This window comes from Phascolarctos cinereus, unplaced genomic scaffold (genome assembly GCF_003287225.1).
Source record: "Phascolarctos cinereus isolate Bilbo 61053 unplaced genomic scaffold, phaCin_HiC Scaffold_726;HRSCAF=1367, whole genome shotgun sequence".
Taxonomy (NCBI): domain Eukaryota; kingdom Metazoa; phylum Chordata; class Mammalia; order Diprotodontia; family Phascolarctidae; genus Phascolarctos; species Phascolarctos cinereus.
Genome location: NW_027556098.1, coordinates 50,087,691 through 50,106,739, shown reverse-complemented (window position 1 = coordinate 50,106,739; position 19,049 = coordinate 50,087,691). Strand labels below are relative to the sequence as shown.

At 39.0% G+C, this 19,049-nt stretch overlaps 1 protein-coding gene across 1 annotated transcript; it reads left to right on the top strand.

Moving 5' to 3' along the window:
• Positions 1–2,738: 2,738 nt before the first annotated feature.
• Positions 2,739–17,308, top strand: LOC110214859 (carbonyl reductase [NADPH] 1-like). Its single transcript, XM_020995948.2, is given in 4 exon segments — positions 2,739–3,183; positions 4,856–4,930; positions 4,933–4,962; positions 16,765–17,308. Coding segments are annotated over 4 exon segments (822 nt in total). The 5' UTR covers positions 2,739–2,909; the 3' UTR covers positions 17,208–17,308.
• The last annotated feature ends 1,741 nt before the right edge of the window (positions 17,309–19,049 follow it).

Here is a 19,049-nt window from a genome sequence, read left to right as displayed (position 1 = left end):
GACACTAGAATATAGAACAGAAAAAGAGGGGTAGCCCTTAGGACTGGAAATCAAGTTAAAGTCAGCTTGCAGAAAGACTGCATGCCATTGTATTTACACTTAGCTTGCTAAGCAATAGAAAGCCACTAAAGGGTTTTCAGTAGAGAAGTAACTATTCCATCAGAGCTTTAGCATAATAGCTCTGGCAGGGGTGTGAAGGATATAATGAAGGATGAACTGATATAACTAGCCTTTATGAGCTCTGCCAAAAGTGAGGAAAGATGAGTGGGGCTGTCTGTAGACAATGTACCCAACATTCTCTAAACCTCAAAGGGGCTTTTAGACTGGACCTGAGGGCAAATTACTCAGACTCCAGATGACCTTGACCTTGAAGCCCAAGCTCACTCCAATCTTTGGGGAAAAGATTGATGGGTAGAAAAGATGCTAAAATGATTTTTTACCTGTAGCAACTGAATTGTACATTCAGCTTATATCTTTCTTAAATGGTGTCCAAGCATCTTGAAAACGTGCACCACCATCATTTTGTAAAGATGCTGGCTAGAGGGGATAAGATCGGGGCAGCTAGGTGGCACAGTGGACAGACCACCGGCCCTGAAGTCAGGAAGACCTGAGCTCAAATCCGGCCTCAGACCAAACACTTGTCATTTACTAGCTGTGTAACCCTGGGCAAGTCACTTAACCTCAATTGCCTAAAAACTTTAAAAAAAAAAGTTTACAGGGGATAAGATCACAAAGATCCAGTGGCCTCAGCCCTGACACATTCTCTCATTTTCTTCTTCCATATACTTTTCCTTAAAGGATTACCTCTTTCTGTCCATATATGTGGCTGTATGAATATGAATTTCTACATATCCCTATGTGTGTGAATACACATAGCTCTGCATTTGTGTGTACATGCATGTGCACACACACAGGGAGAGGGATAGAGATTGGATTTGTGATTTAACTCTTGTAGGGAGCTCCTACTGAGGAATTTCCTCTACCAATGCAAATCAGCCCATCTGTAACTCAGAGTCTTAGAAAGCTGCTGAGAGCACTGAGAGGTTACATGAGTTACCCAGGATCATAGTCTCTACCTGTCAGAGGCAAGATTCTAACTCAGATTTTCTTGGCTACAAGGAGAGCTCTCTATCCACTCCACCACATTGCCTCTCTATACGAACATACATATGTGTGTTTGTGTGTGTATGATACATACCTTTTAAGATAATAGTAATTTCCCAATGATGCCTCACTTTACCATACCATACTTTATAATATGAAAAATACAAGCAAAACCAGCTGCATCTGAGAGCACATGTCTCCATCTACTTTCAGAGGCTAGTGCCCGTTTCCTGTTGCTTCCCAAATAAATTTGTATTTATTTTGAATACATCTAATATTTTGTATATATCTAAAAATTATCTCTGAACATCTTCTATTCCCCTGGGAAAAATCATCTTCCCTGAGGGCTAAGACTATCCTCCTTTTATATTTGTACTTTCAGCACAAAGAGATTGGAGCAAGCAAGTGTTTAATAAATGCTTCCCAAAGGGAAATTGTTTTTGCAAACAACAGAAGACCCAAAACACTCATAATCAAAGGAACCTTGCATCCTACAAAAAACGCTCATACCACAGAGAAAAAGGAAATAACTCTGGGCAGCTCAGGCGGTTCTTTAGTGCATATTCCTTAGAATATATGCAGACATTTGAAGAAACTTTAGTCTTTCTACCCACAAATTCTCACAGTGTAAACTGATAACCTATTGTAGAGATTAATTTTCTGAGATACTTCCCACTAATTCTTTGGAACTTGGGAGTATCTTGTACACTTTCCGAGTATATGCCTCCCTGCTCTACCGTCACACCTGGGTGCACTGAGTTAAGACTTTTAGCAGCTTATTAGGGGGAACTTGGAAGTGTTGGGGTGCTTGGGTGCTTATGTTTGGGTGCTTGTACTTGGGCCCCAATTTCTCCCTAGCCTCAGAAACACTGTCCCTTGATAATCATTTAAGATCAATTGAGCCCCAATAAGGGCCAAAAACCTAAATTAATCTTTTTTCTCTCTGAGTGAACTAAAAACACCTCTTCCTGTGTTAGCAAATTCCAGGACCAGATAGAGCTGATCAGTATTCTTCCTGTTTGTTATCACTGGGCCCAGGATGTCTGGGACCAGATACTCTCTTGAATAATAGGACTTTTCTTGAGTTTCAACTGAGAACTGACCACTCCTTAACCACTCCCTAATTCTACCCTGAATCCTCTAGTTAGCATATTTGACATATGTTTTATTGCATTTTATCCTATATAAATTTACCTGTACCTCTCTAAGGTTGCAGGATCCTTTAAGAATCCTTGCCTGCTGAAAAGTGTAACAATAAATCTTTGCCACCTTGAATTAAAGAATACTTGAGTCTGTGAATTCATTCCAGACGACCTGTCCTGTACTCCGGTCTTTGAGGGGTCACAATTTCTCAACCTCTTAGCCCGCAACAGAAGGATTTAGGAAAAACAAATTGGGGAGGGGGGGACAAATATTTATGAGCTAAATAATTGTACGAGAGAACGACAGAGGGAGACAAAAGAAAAGGCATCAACCCTCTTAAGGGTCTGTAGTTTGGATTTTTCTGTTTTGTTTTCCCCCTCCACCTGGAATTTAGAAACCTGGGAGTAGGTGGCTGCTCTCCCTTAGAGAGAGACAGATACATGAGACAAGGAAAGAGAGAAGCTGTGAAGTTACTTATTCACCCTCACCAACAGTCCTGGAAAGGAGAGAGGACCTGCGCCAGAGTATGGACTATTTAAAACCAGTGTCAGCCACAAATTGCAGCTTAAACATCTCCAAGCCTAGCCGCCTTCTCTGGCTTGCATCCCCGGCCAGTCCCGGCTCAGTGTCTTGGACTTCCTGCCCTCTACAATCCCCGAGTCATGTCTTCCTGCAGCCAAGTGGCCGTGGTGACCGGGAGTAAAAAGGGGATCTGCTTGGTCATCGTGCGCGATCTGTGCAAGAAATTCCCCGGGGACGTGATTCTCACCGCCAGGAATCCGACCCTGGGCCAGGAGGCGGTGAAGGATCTGAAGGAGGAGGGACTGAACCCTGATATCATTGACCTGCAGAGCATTCGGAGCCTGCGGGAATTTCTCAAGGAGCGGTACGGGGGCGTGGATGTGCTGGTCAACAATGCTGGAATACTCTTCAAAGGTACGAACTCGGAAATGAGACTGTTTGTAAATGAAAGCCACTAAAACTGGCTGTGCTCGTTGTAAAATGCGGAACTCTTCATTCCAGGAAGAAGGCCTTTGGGGTGAGTGACTTTAGGGGCTTGTAATAGCTACAAGTTGTTAATGCATTCTACTGTTGTTGTTCAGTCACATCCCACTCTTCCTGACCACGTGCGTCATGCTGTCCCTGGGGTTTTCTCGGCAAAAATCCAGGAGTGGTTTGCCGTTTTCTGGAGAACCAATGGATTGAGGTAAACAGAGGTTAAGTGACTTACCGAAGATCACACAACTCGTAAATGTCTGGGACCGAATTTAAACTTGGGGCTTCCTAATTCCAGGGCCCGAACCGAGCCATCTGTTTGACCCTACCTCGTGAAATTTTTTTCTGTCATTTTGTTTATATCTCCTATTGACTTTCTGGTGTAGGTGTTGCAGCCTTTTGGGAGAGTGTTGGCACCTGAGCAGATGGAGTTTCTTTCGTGTGTGTTATATCCCCAGTGGTGGTGGTGTTTGTCCGCAGTTTCTTCAGCAAATGCTTACTGAATTGAAGTTGTTGAATATTTGTACTTGAGGAAGCAGCCAGATTGTCATCCTCACATGTCTGAATTTCACAAGGTGTCAGAGTCCCTGCAGGTTTCTGGTTGGGTAATGTGACTGTGTCCCCTGTTTATGTAATCACAAATTGCATTTCCATGTATGCTTTCTCTGATAAGTTTAAGTCTCTACCAAGACTTTCGAACTTGGTTATGTAATGGACTAACCATTCAGGGCATTTTAGTGAATTTTTCATTTTTCCTTCAACTGTAAGCATCCCCATGGATAGAGCACAGGGCCTGGAGTCAGGTGTGAGTGAGACAATGTAAAAACAGTGTGAGATCTCTCAGATGGACTGAATATAACAGTTTTGTAGACTGTTACAAACTCAAGGTTGGTTACGCTAGCCTGAATAGGCCCAAATTTCAAGTTCCTAGAAAACACATGATCTGTACTGTTACATTAGTATTAGGTAATGGCTAATGCTAAATAAGGATAAAATAGCTAGGATTGGTAGTATTATAATGAGATTCCTTGTTTCTGGGGTAGATTTTCACATTTTAGATCATAAGGCTGAAATTCCTGTCCAATGGGAATTTACAGCCAGTGGTGGGTGGGTGTCTCTGCGCTAGGGCTATATAACATTTGTTCTGACCTTTGTGCCTCACCTGGCTTCCCTGGGACTGCCGGGGGAAGCAGACACCCTCTTCTCTCCAGAACGTAATAAATCTTTCACTTCATACCTAGAAAATCTCTGGGTGTTATTTTTGGGTAACTGTAACACAAAGGTAGGTCCAGATTCTACTATAGCTTCAGGCACTTACTACCTGTGTAACCTTGGGCAGATCAGTTAACCTCTAGTTGCCTCAGGCTGCTTAACGGTAATATGTGTATAATAAAAGTATCTAACTGAAAGCGTTGTTGTGTGAATCAAATGAGATAATATTCATTAAGTGTCTATCATATAGCAGGAGCTATATAAGTACTTATCCTTAACCTTCCTCCTTTTAAAATGATGTGAGTTTCTTTGTTTTAGAAATAGAAATGTTCTGTTTGATTACTGTTTAATTTACTCTTTATTATCCTCCCTTTCTTCCCCACCCCTCCCTTCTTTTTAGCTGGTGATACTACGCCCTTTCCTATTCAATCTGAGGTGACACTACAAACCAACTTTTTTGGCACCAGAACTGTATCTGCCGATTATTGCCTCTGATAAAACCCCAAGGTAAATTCAATATCTGGAATACAAAGCAATGACCTTGTTTATACAAGAAGGAAAATCTAGAATTGTCAAACATTTAGTACTAAACAAAAGACCTGAGTTCTGGCTCCAATTCTAACAATGTTGCCATGTCTGATCATCCCTGTTTTTCTGAGACTTTATAACAGTTATAAAGAAGAAATTAGATTTGATAACCTGTAACACTACTCCCATCTCTATTTCTAGGATACCTTCCATAATTCTGGGACATTGGGAAATGCTTGACTGTATTACATGAGTCATATCAAGTTCGATTTAGCAACGAAAAGGGGGGGGATAAAAATACCTCTGTGTCAAGATTCCTCCCCCAACAGAGCACAGAGAATTAAGGAATAGTTTTTTCGCCCATAGAGACCTAAAAAATAATTTATTCCAAAAGGAGACAAATTTAATTTTAAATTCTCTGGAAAATACAACTTGGGACACCTCCATCACCTTCAGAGGAAGTTTTTTTTTTTTTTCTGAATGAGATCTCCTGGTTGATTAATGAAACTGTAACCATCCATCCTACCACCAGAGTCTTAAGTGCTATCACTTGTTTTTGGGGGGTTTGGGGGAGTTTTTTTAATGTAGTGAACTGGGGGAAGCCTGCTTCAAGTCCTTAGATTCCCAGGAGGAAAGAGAATAATATTTGTCATTAAAGTTGCATTCCTCATCAGAAGAGCCCACTCACCTTTTGTGTATTTAGCATATACTTTAGGTAAAGTAAGCATACAGTTGGACAAAGAGCAATTTTTTAAAGTATTTAACAGAAAAAAAAATTGTAATCATTAGAATAAGGCAATGATTGAAGTATAATATAAGAGGCAGCTAGGTGGCACAGTGGATAAACTCTGGCCTTGGAGTCAGGAGGACCTGAGTTCAAATCCGGCCTCAGATACATGACACTTTTAGCTGTGTGACCCTGGGCAAGTCACTTAACCCCATTGCCTTACCCCCCCCCCAAAAAAATGAAGTATAATATAAATGTTTAAGGTAGCTGGCCTGAATTCAGATGAGTTAAGGCAGTCTTTGGAGTAAGAAGTGCTTTAACATCACGATTTATCTTTGTCTGGATGATAGAGCATTATTGTACAGATTATCTTCTTCCTGGAGGCCAGTGATAAATGAGATAAGTAGAGGGTTTCATTTTCTAATTCTCCAGAGAAAGACCCAAATACTCAGAATAGCAATAGGCCAAAAGATGTAGTGGCAAATTACAGAGGTTAACAGTGGTGTATAGGGGTAGGCTGGAACCAGTTTGAACCCAAGCTGATTGTTAAATTTCCATCATAAACATTTACACCTTGGAAATCAGCAAATGTTACAAATTAGAGCTTGATTTATTGTGTATTTTCTAGACTTAAAAAGGTGAAGGAGAAAATGTTAATAATGTACATACACTTCAAAGTGTGTCCTATGTACATCCTACACATACACACTACCCCTACATCCCATAACACAACATTGAACTCATCCCTTCCCTATTCCTAGAAGATAAAGCCAAAGACTTATAGATTATACAGAGGCCTCATACCTTTGTAAACTGGATGTGGTATTCACGGTATGGAAATTACCCTTGAATGAGATGTCTGTATATAGTCAGATCATCAACTCATCAGAATTAAAATCAGAATTAGTTAACAATAATAATAATGATGATGAGAAATGCATGGTGTATAATTGAACCAGATTTTTCCTAAACAAGTAGTTGATAATCTAAAATGGAAAATGGACAAGAGAAACTGTATCAATCCTGAGTAAAATAGTTTTATCTACCTAGATGCTCAACCAGTGTCAATTACTTTGACACAACAGGGAGGTGAAAAGAGCTGAGAAAGCTCCTTAACTAATAGACATATGATATATTATACAAGGAAATGACCATTGAAGACAACACTGACTTAGAATATAAACTCATTTATAAATTCTTTTGAGGAAGGCTAATAGATAATTATGAGCCTGGTCATCTCCTGAAGCAGAAGAGTGTAAAAACAGTTTAAAGAAATCTTGGCAAGGGGCAGCTAGGTGGCATGGCGGATAGAGCGCTGGTCCTGGAGTCAGGAGGACCTGAGCTCAAATCTGGCCTCAGACACATAACACTTACTAGTTGTGTGACTTGAGACAAGTCACTTAACCCCAGTTGCCACACACACACAGTTTGGCAAAAGATCCAACTATGAAAAGTCATCCCAAGGACATTTAAATATGAAAAGAGTACAACTTGCAAAAATTATCACAAACTTTGTCTTTCTAGTATGGTTGGTCAGGCTGAATTCTTTTTAGTAGTCATAGATCTGTTTCAGGACACTTGGAAATGTTTTAAGGCAATCAGTACAATGTCATCCACAGAAATATCTAGAGAATCTCTCAACAACTTGGATTCTATGCTGATTACTATTATCATAGACTGACTCTCCCTTTTTATGCCTTACCTAATATTTATGATAAGAAGGTCATTGAAAAGGATTACATAATTTTTGTTGTGACATCTAAGGAATCAAGTATTTGTCCACATATATAGTCCATATACAAGTTATGTGCACATGCATACCTATATATGGACAAATTCCAATTTCCACAAGGCACTCTAGCCTGCTTTTTTTTCCTGTTTAAATCGTGGCCTGACATGGCCTAAATTGTCTGTCTCAGATAGAGTTAGAGAGGGATTTATATACTGTCAGGCCCTGAGTCAAACAGGAGGAAAAGAGCAGGCTGGGATGCCTTTGAGAAATTACAGAGCTCCTTTAGCGACCACAAGCTTCCCGTTAAAGCAAAGGCCCATTTTTAAATATCAACATTTTGCAGTTGTTGCTATATAGCAATAAGTCATAGGATCTAGCAGTCTCTAAAGTATTAAAAAATTATTACTCTTGGGATACTATTGTGCTATAAGAAATGATGCACAGGCTGACTTCAGAAAAACCTGGAAAGACCTGTATGGTCTGATGCTGAGTGAAATGAGCAGAGCCAGGAGAATGTTGCACACAGTAACAGCCACTTTGTGCTGTAACTAATATTGATAGACTTAACCTTTCTCAGCAATACAAGAATCTAAGACATCTCCAAAGATCTTATAAGGGAAAATTCTATCCATATCCAAAGAAAGAACTATGGAGTTTGAATGCAGATCGAAGCATACTATTTGCTATTTTTTTCTTCTGTTGTGTTTTGTTTCCTCTTTCAGGTGGTTCCTCCTATTGTTTCTAATTCTTACCTACAACATTACTAATGTGAAAATATGTTTAATAAGAATATATATGTATAGCTTATATTAGATTGCATGCTGTCTTGGGGAGGAAAGTGGGGAAGGAGGAGGAGAAAAATTTAAAACACAAAAGCTTATGGAAGTGATTGTTGATAATTCAAAATGAATTAATTAAAAATTTTTAAAAAATTATAACTCCATGGAAGACAGTAGAGAAGCTCCTGATGGGTATTAGCAATCTGCAACATAAAACTAATGAGAAACTCCAGAGAATGATAAAAGAGCATTTATGAGAAGGCTAGTCACCTGGTGAGAGCAAGGGATGACAGGTAAACAGCCAGAGTGGTAGGACAAAATGAGGAAGGTTTTCAGCAAAATCTGCAAACCCCTACCCTCCCTGGCCCCACCAAACAAATGGGAGGACATGAATAAGAATAATGCAGGAGATGGCTAGGGTGTTTGTTGGAAGGAACTTCTGAAACAGTTGGATCACAGATCCATTTGCCACAAATTGCTGGTGGACCTGTGATCTCATCTATTTAGGTATAACTTCCAGCATTGCAGATTACAATCCATTTGTGCCTTCTCATTTTGTGTGTTTCTTATTGATTACAGCATTTTTAACAATTAAATGTCATTATTTTGTTCCTGGAATACAAAAAAAATAACATTTAAAAACAAACAAACAAAGACTTTATGGCGACTACTAAGGTACCACCATTTGCCTACTGGCTTCTAATTCAAATTCCATAGGATGACTTTGGCATTACGACACCTCCACAGATTGGTTCAAGAAGCTAGGTAATTCTCCCTGTAGAGAATCCCAGCCAAATCAGGGAAAGGCAATTATGAAAGCTAAGAGATTTGACTGGGATTCTCTACAGGGAGAATTACCTAGCCTCTGAACTACCAGTTCAACCAGGTGGAACTCCAATGTCCACTACTGGGAAGCCACCAGGTATTAGTAAATATTTTTATAAGCCATCATAAGGACTTTCTAGGTGGTACCTTCTCTCATTTCTACTCAGTATCACCTATTTATTTTAGACATGTGACAACTGTCAATCAAGAGGATCATTTTTGCTTATTGCCATTTTAAAGACAGATGCAAAGATATCTGTATAGGGCTAGGGTTTACAGTGGATTTGGATTGATTTCATGATTTTATAATCAGTTTAACTGGAAATTTCCTCTCATTGTATCAGAAGAGTATTTAATTAAAATTGATTAAATATTGATAAGCAGGTTCAATTCTTCCATACAATATTGCCATCTATGTTCATATACACAAATTTAGCGCTGTACCTGGCACATAGAGAGCACTTAATGTTTTGTTTCATTCATTTCGTTTATTATTACTTGCAAAATGATTTTAGATGTGTGAATAAACAAAACATAGTTCTCTGCCCTACCAAAATAAAAAGTTATATCCTCAACTATTGAAAATGTACATGTCTTCTTACTTGCAAGCCATTTCCCTCACTTTAAAATTAAACCTTTGTTTGATTCCTGACTCTCCTGTCTCTAGCCTTCTCTGTTTGGCTCTGGCTATCCACAGGTTAGAGGCCATTTTGGTCAGGATGACATGCTTTAGATACTGCAGGGCTCAAATGTTTCACTTTTCTGGTTATTCTCTCACTGCTCCCCACTTGTCAGTGTCTCTGCTGGGCAGGTCACTTAGCAGGACTCCCTTTGCCTGCTCCTATAGTTTGATATAGTTTGACCCCGCTACCATGAATAGCTGCCCCTTGAAACCATAGCTGGATCTTTTTTTGACTTCTGCTGGGGAATACTCCCCTTGGAGCTGTCTCCAGTGACTTCCTCTTAGATTCTATGGGCCTGCTTTGTGCTGGGTGCAGTGTCTCCTACTAGGCAAGTAATTAATTCCACTATAAGCACCTTGGCTAATTGGGTGGGTTGGGAAGGGGAAGAGGGATTCCTTTCCTCTCCCCCCTGCCATTCGATAGAAGCACAAAGAGAAAGGAAAAGAATGATCCTCTTTCAAGAGCTGGGCTCTTCCTATATAAATGGCTCCCCGCTAAACTGCCAAGTCTCACCCTCTGTTGGAGGTGCTGCTTTATCATCAACATCTTTTAGCTCAGGTTTGAGGTTGGGACAAAAGGAGGCACTCACACATTTAACAGTGAAGGTTTACTTTGCCCTAACACAGCAAGGATGCAAAACAATGACACTTACCAGGGACATGGCCCTCCTCCATATCCATTTAAAAATCTGTATGTTCAGTAGGTCATTAGTGTATGAGATTCACATGATCTGAGGCACCCACCAAGGCTAAGAGACTCTATGTACCTAGGACTTTTTCTGCCCCCCTAGAGACTAAGCTGCATCAGGGAAGCTGGGCCCCACATTGTCTAGAGGGTTTTCAGGGAAAGGAGGGCAGGAAAGGAAGCTGTGTCAGGGAAGTTGAGGCCAAAAAAACTACATAGACAACATTGTCTTCTTTTGGGTAAAGTGTCCACATGATGTGAGAGGGAAGGAAGAAGCTGCATCAGAAACATGCTAGTCCTTTCATATCTTCTCTGAAGCTACTTCCTATCTCAACTCTCACAAAGCTGGCAAGCTTGTTTTCTATAGGCTGCCAAAGTCATGGCCATTTTTGCATCTGGATTTCCATCAGGATCAAAATCCATCAGGACTCAAAACTTCTTCATACTTAAGAGCAGGTCAAAAGGGGTGTTGATGTATCTGCAATTCATTCAAAACATTACCAACCTGTCTCTCTTACTTTCCTCTTTCCATCATTATCTCAACTGGGCTGTAGAGAGTGGAAATCCATTGATCAGGAATGTCCTGACCAATCCCTCTCCCCATCCATTCCAACACATGCATAGTAGGATTCTTGGAAAATGGTACTTTCTTTCATATATTAATTCTTCATTAGTCCCATAATTTTCATAGAACCATAAGATCGGGAGGCCATCTCATCCAAACTCCTTCATCTTACAAATAAGACAACTGAGCTCCAGGGAAGCTATGCCAATTGCCCAAGATCACACAGGTAGTAAACCTCAAAAGCAAGATTTGAACCCAAGTCCTCTGACACCACAGTGTTCTTTCTATTGTACCACTCAGATATTTATACCAGTATAGCCCACTACTCAGATGCTTTCTCATCTTTTATAATTTTTATCCATGTTTTCCCATAATCCTTCCATGTAGAAGCTACCCAATATACTAGAGACTTTACGTCTAGATATTTGATACCAAAGCAACACAAGGAAGATCTCATCTTATTCGTTCTAGGCAGCTAGATGGCACAAAAGAGTTGGACAGCTGAACAATAATTCCTTCTAGGAAGGGAAATGGCAGCAAGGCAAGAAAAAGAAAAGACAGGCTTTTATAGGACAAGAAAGGAAGGACAGGGAAGGGAGGGGAAGGAAAAAGAAGGAAAATTATTTCAGTAGTCTTCTCATAGGCAAACAGTATGAAATGATGCCAACTCTTAACCAGCTGAAATCAATATCCTAGAAGACCTGTATTGGATTTAACCATCTTACTTCCTAGATGATGATTTTATTGCCTTTCATAGGTTCCCAAAATGGGTGATACCACCCCATGGTGGGGCACTGGAACTATCCAAGGGGGCAGTGGCAGCCTCAAATGCAATTGAGGGGAGTTGCATAAAAATAAGGCAGTGGTGGAATCATAAGGAAAGAAGAGACAACAAGAAAATTTTGAAAAACCATTTGTACGTGTTTTATCTGTTGTGTAACAGAGTTAAACTTATGGTGATTACATTATTTTCCAAACAAACACACAAAATGCTTAACAAGCAAAAGTTGACAGGTGAGCATTTCATGAATTGTGGGGGCAGGAACATGTGGACATAATGAATTATTTACAATACCATACTATACCGTTCCATGACACACTATTGCATCATCAAAATTTCAATACAGGAAAAAAGCACAAATTTACAATAAATTATTAAACTTAAGATGCATCATTTTTTAAAAATATGTATTTTGTATTTTTTGAAATGATGCAAATTTCAAAAAAAAACCATTAAAGTGTTAAAGAAAGTAGATTCCAAGGTGGAATGCCGAGAAAATTTTTTGTTTTGAAAAGTGGGCGGTAGGCCAAATAAATTTGGGAGCCTCCTCTTTAGATTAAACTAGAAGTAGGCTATACATTAAGAGTAATACTGAGCCAATTTTCTCAAAAGATTTGCTATACGGATAACGTATTGCACTCAAGAAATGATTTAGATTGTTAGTTATTTCTCATGGTTCCCAAGATTGTGTTATGCTTTCTGGAGTGTACTGGAGGATTCTTCCTATAGACATCAATCTGAAATGGAACTGGAGTTTGAAACTGGCTTCTGGATTGGTTTCCTGGAGCAACAGAATTGGATATATCTTACTTTGTAGTTGGAATATTTCATTGCCTTGGTTTGAAATCAGTACTAATAAAGGCTATGTATTGTACTAAAGGAATATACATGATTTTAGGTACATTTGTAAGTTGTTAAAGATTATATTGGGGTTTCCCCAAAAAAATTTCCAAGCATCATTCATTTGGTAGCTGAGAGATATAATAAAAATGTTTGTTTCCATAAAATTGAAACAACCACTAGGAAAGTAACTAAGTAAAATTGATATAACCAGTCTTGTTTTTCTGGTAGAAGTCAGTAAGTAGGAGAAAGGTTAAGCTTTACTTAGAGAGCACATGCTTAATAGGCTCACAAATACTAACTTCTCCACCTCCAGGAGGGGTTAAGACACCATTTTCTGAATATTCAATGTATGTAGAAGGAGGGAGGACATGTGAAAATAGGCATGCTGGAAAGCTGTGCACTCTGAAGTACTCAGCCAATGAGGAAACAGAGGAGGGATTCTGAGGCCAGGATTAGAAATAAATTGTGAACACTTGCTTTGGCGTGTGGGAGTGTGTGTGTGTGTGTGTGTGTGTGTGTGTGTGTGTGTGTGTGTGTGTGTGTGTGTGTGTGTTAGGGCACCCACTTTTGCAACTGCATAATAAACTGGACTTCATCCTTCCTGAGTCCTAATGAGTTATTTCTCACAATAGCTATGTAACATGAACTGGAACTTTCCACTGTTCTCATACACCTGTATTAGATATCACTACCATGCTCTCTGGTTGAATGATTTCATTGCCTTAAGTTGAAACAGAGCTAGCCAGTTAAGTGAGATATATAAAAAATGAATGGGAGAAAGCTAGCTGGTATATGGACTATGCATTACATCTAAGAAATATACCAAAAATCTGTTGACCAAGTTTCTATATTCTGAAATATTGTATCGTTTTTTCTTGCCAGGTGTTCAGAAGTACTCCTGTAGACAGCAATTTAACATGACTTGAATCTCCCCAGTGGCTACTTTATCACTTCCCTTTGAATGCCTATATTGGACTTAAATATTTTGCTTGATAGTTCAATGATTTCAATAGATTGAAATAGATCTATCCTATAAATGGAGAGCAAAACAAATCAAATGTGATTAAACAAATTGTCATGCATGTTTTCAGGAATGTATCAAATTTCTAGTTATTTATTTAGGTTCTTAAAGGTTATATTGTATTTTTCTCAAAGGGTTTTTAGAAGTTTTCCTATAAGTAGCAATACAATATAGCCTGGATCTTTCCCCTGTCCTAGAAATCTCTTGGATCTTGGTTTGAACATCTGATTGCTTTATAATGAGACTATCAATTGAAAATTATGCCAATCCAAATGAATTAAAAGAGTTGGTCTGGAGACTATGTTGTGTACTCAAGAAATGGGCCAACTGGCTTTTAGACATCTGAACCTGGATGTCCAGCAGACATTATCTTTCCCCCTAAATCCTCCCTGCATCCAAACTTCCCTATTACTATTGAGGGTACCACCATCCTCCCAGTCTCCCATGCTCTCAACCTAAGTGTCCTTCTTAACTGCTCATTATATCACCTACCCACCCCACCCCCCTACCAATAACCAATCTGTTGCCAAGACCTGATGATTTCAACTTTGTCACATCTCTTCAAAACCCCTCCTTGTATCCTGATATTGCCACCACCCTGGTGCAGGCCCTTATCACTTTACATTTGGACTACTACAATAGCTGTTGGGTCTGCCTGCCTCATCTCTCTCCAATCCAATCCTTCTTCCATCCATGCCAAAGTGATTTTCCTAAAGTCCGGATTTGACTATATCACCTCCTCCTCCCCCTAACCAGCCCTCATTCAATAAACTCCAATGACTTCATCACCTCCAGGATCAATTACAAAATGCTCTGTTTGGCAGTCAGTCTTTTGCACTTAATAAATGCCTGCCTCAGTGACTAATTACTTCCTTTATGTAGCATTCTGACATGAACTGTGTTTCCACCTACTATTAGATCAATGTTAAAGAAAAACACAATTGGATTTAGATAACTTGCTTCCTATTTTAAACACTTCACAATTTAATTGAAATGGTGTTATCCCACTGATTGAGAGGAACAGCAAACAGATGGAAGTAAACTCCTAACCCAATAAAGAAACACTGAAAGAAAAAAATGGAATTTTCAATCAAGATGTTTTGATTTTCAAATTAGGCAATTCTAATTCTATTTCATCTTAGCTTCACTGCTTCCACCCATTGCTCTAGTCCATGGAAGCCTACATTTCTTTTATCTCAACTCTTTGAAATATACTTTCCCAAAAGCTACGTCAGACTGTATTACCTTTAAACAGGATATTAAGAACCTTGAGAGTTTGTTGTTTTTACAAAAATACCTTTGTATACTTAAATGTTTATTTTACTCTACCCCAGAGAATGGTTATCTAAGGATAATTGTAACAAAAATGAAATTTCTGATTCCTTTTCTTATTTTTCCTCTATGTAACACTATAGGCTGACCTACTAATCTACCATGCATCAGTGTCATTTGTTCAACAGATTTTTTTTCTCTTTTAGCACCTATGCTAGGAACAGTGGGAAGGACAGTACTCCTGAATTGTCTGTCTCAGATAGAAATATACAGAGATTTGTACACTGTCAGTCCCTAAGTTAAATAGGAGGAAAGGAACAGGCTTGGGACACCTTTGAGAAATTACAGAGCTCCTTTAGTGACTACAAGCTTCCCATGAAAGCAGACATCCATTTTATAATACCAATATTTTACCATTGCTGCTGTATATCAAAAAGTCATAGAATCTAGCAGTCTCTAAAGAATTAAAAACTTATTATTTCATGCAAGGTAGTAGAGGGGCTCCTTGTGAGTATTAGCAGTCTGCAACATAAAACCAGTGAGGAACTCCAGAGATCTGTGAAAGAGCACATATGGGATAAGCAGAGAAAATGAACCAGTCATGTGGTGAGAGCAAGGGATGACAGATAAATAGCCACAGTGATGTCAGCAGAAAATGAGGAAGGTTTCCAGCAAAATCCGAAGACTCTCCCAACCCCCCATCCCTGCCAAACATATGGGAGGACATGAATAAGGTTAATGTGGGGAATGGCTAGGATGTTTGTTGGAGGGAACTTCTGAAGCAGTTGGATCACAGATCCATTTGACAAAAATTGCTAGTGGACCTGTGATCTCATCCCCTTGTGTATGACTTCCAGCATTATAGATTGTGATCCATTCATGCCTCCTCATTTTCTGTGTTTCTTGTTGGTTACAGAATTTTAAAAAATTAAATGTCTTTATTTTCTTCCTAGAATACAAAGGATAGCTTTTTAAAAAAATAAACACAAACTTCATGGCAACTGTTAAGGTACCACCATTGACCTAGTGGCTTCTAATTCAAATTCCATAGGACTACTTTGGCATTGTAACACCTTCACAGATTGGTTCAGAGCCTAGGTTATTCTCCCTGAAGATATCCCAGCCAAAGCACAGAAAGACAATTATGAAAGTTGCATCATTTGGCTGGGATTCTCTACAGGGAGAATAATCTGACCTCTGAGCTACCAGTTCTACCAGTAGAGCTTCAATGTACACTAGTGAGAAGCGCCCAGGTGTCAGTAAATGTTTTTATAGACCATCACAAGGACTTTCTGGGGAGTGCCTTCTCTTATTTCTACTCAGTATCACCAACTTACTTCCAGATATGTCAAATGTCAGTCAAGAGAATCATTTTTGCTTATTGCCATTTTAAAGACGTCTTTGTATATGCAAAGATACCTCAATAGGGCTAGGGCCTACAAGGTATTTGTATTGATTTCATGATTTTATGATCACTTTGACTGGAAATTTCCTCTCACTGTATCAGAAGAGTGTTTAATTAAACATTGATCAAATATTGATAGGCAGGTTCAGTTCTTCTACACAACATTTCCATCTATGTTCATATACACAAATTTAGCACTATACCTGGCACATAGAAAGCACTTTATGTATTTTTATCATTCATTTCATTTACTATTCCTTTGCAAAATGATTTTTAGATGTGTGAACAAACAAACAATAGTTCCCCATCCTAGCAAAATAAAAAGTGGCATCCTCAACTATTAGAAATGCACACGTATCTCACAATGTCATAAAAATTAATGAAGAAATAACTATAAACTTTGAATTCTTTCAATGAACGGTTTGTAAAAACAATATGCCATGTCTCCATATGTTTTATTGCAGGTATAGTGGTGAATGTCTCTAGCTTCCAGAGTTTAAATTCTCTTAAAAACTGCAGCCCTGAACTACAGCAGAAGTTTCTGAGTGACACAAACACAGAGGAAGGGTTGGTGGGGCTCATGAACAAGTTTGTGGAAGATGCAAAGAAGGGAGTGCGTGAGAAGGAAGGCTGGCCTAACACTGCTTACGGAGTGTCCAAGATTGGAGTCACTGTCTTGTCAAGAATCCAAGCCAGGCAACTGAATAAGCAGAGGAAAGGTGATAATATTCTTCTGAATGCCTGCTGCCCAGGATGGGTGAGATCTAATATGGTGGGGCACAAGGCTCACAAAAGTACAGATGAAGGAGCTGAAACCCCAGTTTATTTGGCTCTTTTACCTCCAAATGTTACAGAACCTCATGGCCAGTTTGTATCAGAGAAACAGGTTGAAAAATGGGAAGCTTAATTTGTGAATCCGTTCTAGTAATACTTAAGTTATCACACATCTTGGATTTCAAAAAATGCATTTAGAAAGAAATAAAAATTAAAGTACATTTTGTGCCTTTACTAATTGTCACAGCTAATTCCTATAAAGTGTTCACTTTAAGTTGCTAGCCAGTCATTTCACATAAGTGAGAGATTTTGTAATGACTGAATATTTGCAAAGGAGGAAAAATATGCAAAATTCACATTGTATCAATAGAATAAAAGTTTCCAAAAAGCTACCAAGAAATTATTAATTAATCTTAATTTTTAGTCATTCATAGCCAAGTTTCACATGCAGAATCTGCTTCATCACAGGTAATGCATCCAGTCTCCTTATGCTGGGGAAATGCCAGTATAACAAGTCAACACCACAGGGTTCAGGGGGACATTTGTGCTTTGGGGCATTTACTGGGCCATTCATTATAGGTTATCAGGGTGATCTTCAGATAAAATACCTTTCGGATTCCATATTGCAAGCTACCTCTATTACGAATCTTCCTTCTAGCAGTTTGTTTTTTACAGGGGGCCTTCCTGTGATTTTTATATGGAGAATGGATCACAGGTTAATATTTTGGGATGAGCAAGTCAGAGGACACAGGTAGTGAATTTTTGAGCTTAGCCTCTATATTATCACCTTCATAAAGCTGCTTCTCCAGGCCTTCCCACAGGTCCTCTAGATAAGTGACCTAAATCCAATTCAGTAGTCAGCAGAGCCACTCAAGGTAATGATTGTTGCTTCAATTTGTCCTCCCATAAAGCAGCTCCTTAATACTTTGCAGTTCTGTTACTGCCGCTCTGAACCTCATTCAGTCTGGGGAAGAACAAATGCTCTAGGGAATGTTCAAGAAGAACCTGCCAGAATGTGAAATTGTAGCCCTCCATTGCACAGCCTGAGACTGCCAAAGTGCAGGGAAAGTCTCCTGTGAAGAATGTCCCCACTCAGGGAGAGGCAAGAAGCAGGAGCTGGATTCAGCCCAGCTAAGAGTCCACCTAACCTATTCCCAGATGCTGTTCTCCCTTGACTCACTGAATTCTTCCTATTGTCTTCTGGGACCTTTAGGTTCAGATTTATGAAAACTAGAAGAGCTTCTGAGCAAACAAGAGAGAGATTCACAAAAAGCAAAATAAATTATTTTGAATTTGAATGATTTGAATACATAAAATTTAAAATTGTATGTACAATCAAAACCATCTCCTCTAAACTCAAAAGAGAAGGAGATAACTGGGGAAAATCCTGGCAGCAAATTTCTCTGATAAAGCTTTCCTGTCTAAGGTATATAAGAAATTGATTCAAATTTTGAACAAGTCTTTCTCCACTGACAAATTGCCAAAGGGAGTGAATGGTCAGGTCTCAAAGGGGGAAAAAAAAGATGGTTAAAACCACATGAAAACATGCTCCAAATCACTAGAAATCGAAGTTTACTTCAAAGCAATTCTGAGGTTCCCTCTATGACCATATGCAAAAATTCACTTCATGAATGCAAAAATAAGTAGAAACATTAAATGCATTTTTTAATGACCACAATTGTGAATGGTACCTTCACTAAGATTGTCCATGTTGTAGGGCATAAAAACCTCATGAATGCAAAAAGGGAGAAATATTAAACACCTTTGAATGACCACACTGCAATAAAAATTATATCCAATGAAGGAAAACTGAAGAAAGAATTAAAAATTAGAGACAGATAACAGAAAAGCAGGAAAAAGGAAAGTCCAGCTTCCTCACCACAACTCTACAAAGATCTATAAAAGAATATCAGACCAAATTCTAATCAGGAATTTTTTTTAAGAAATCACAGTAAGTCATTTTTCCAGGTCAGCT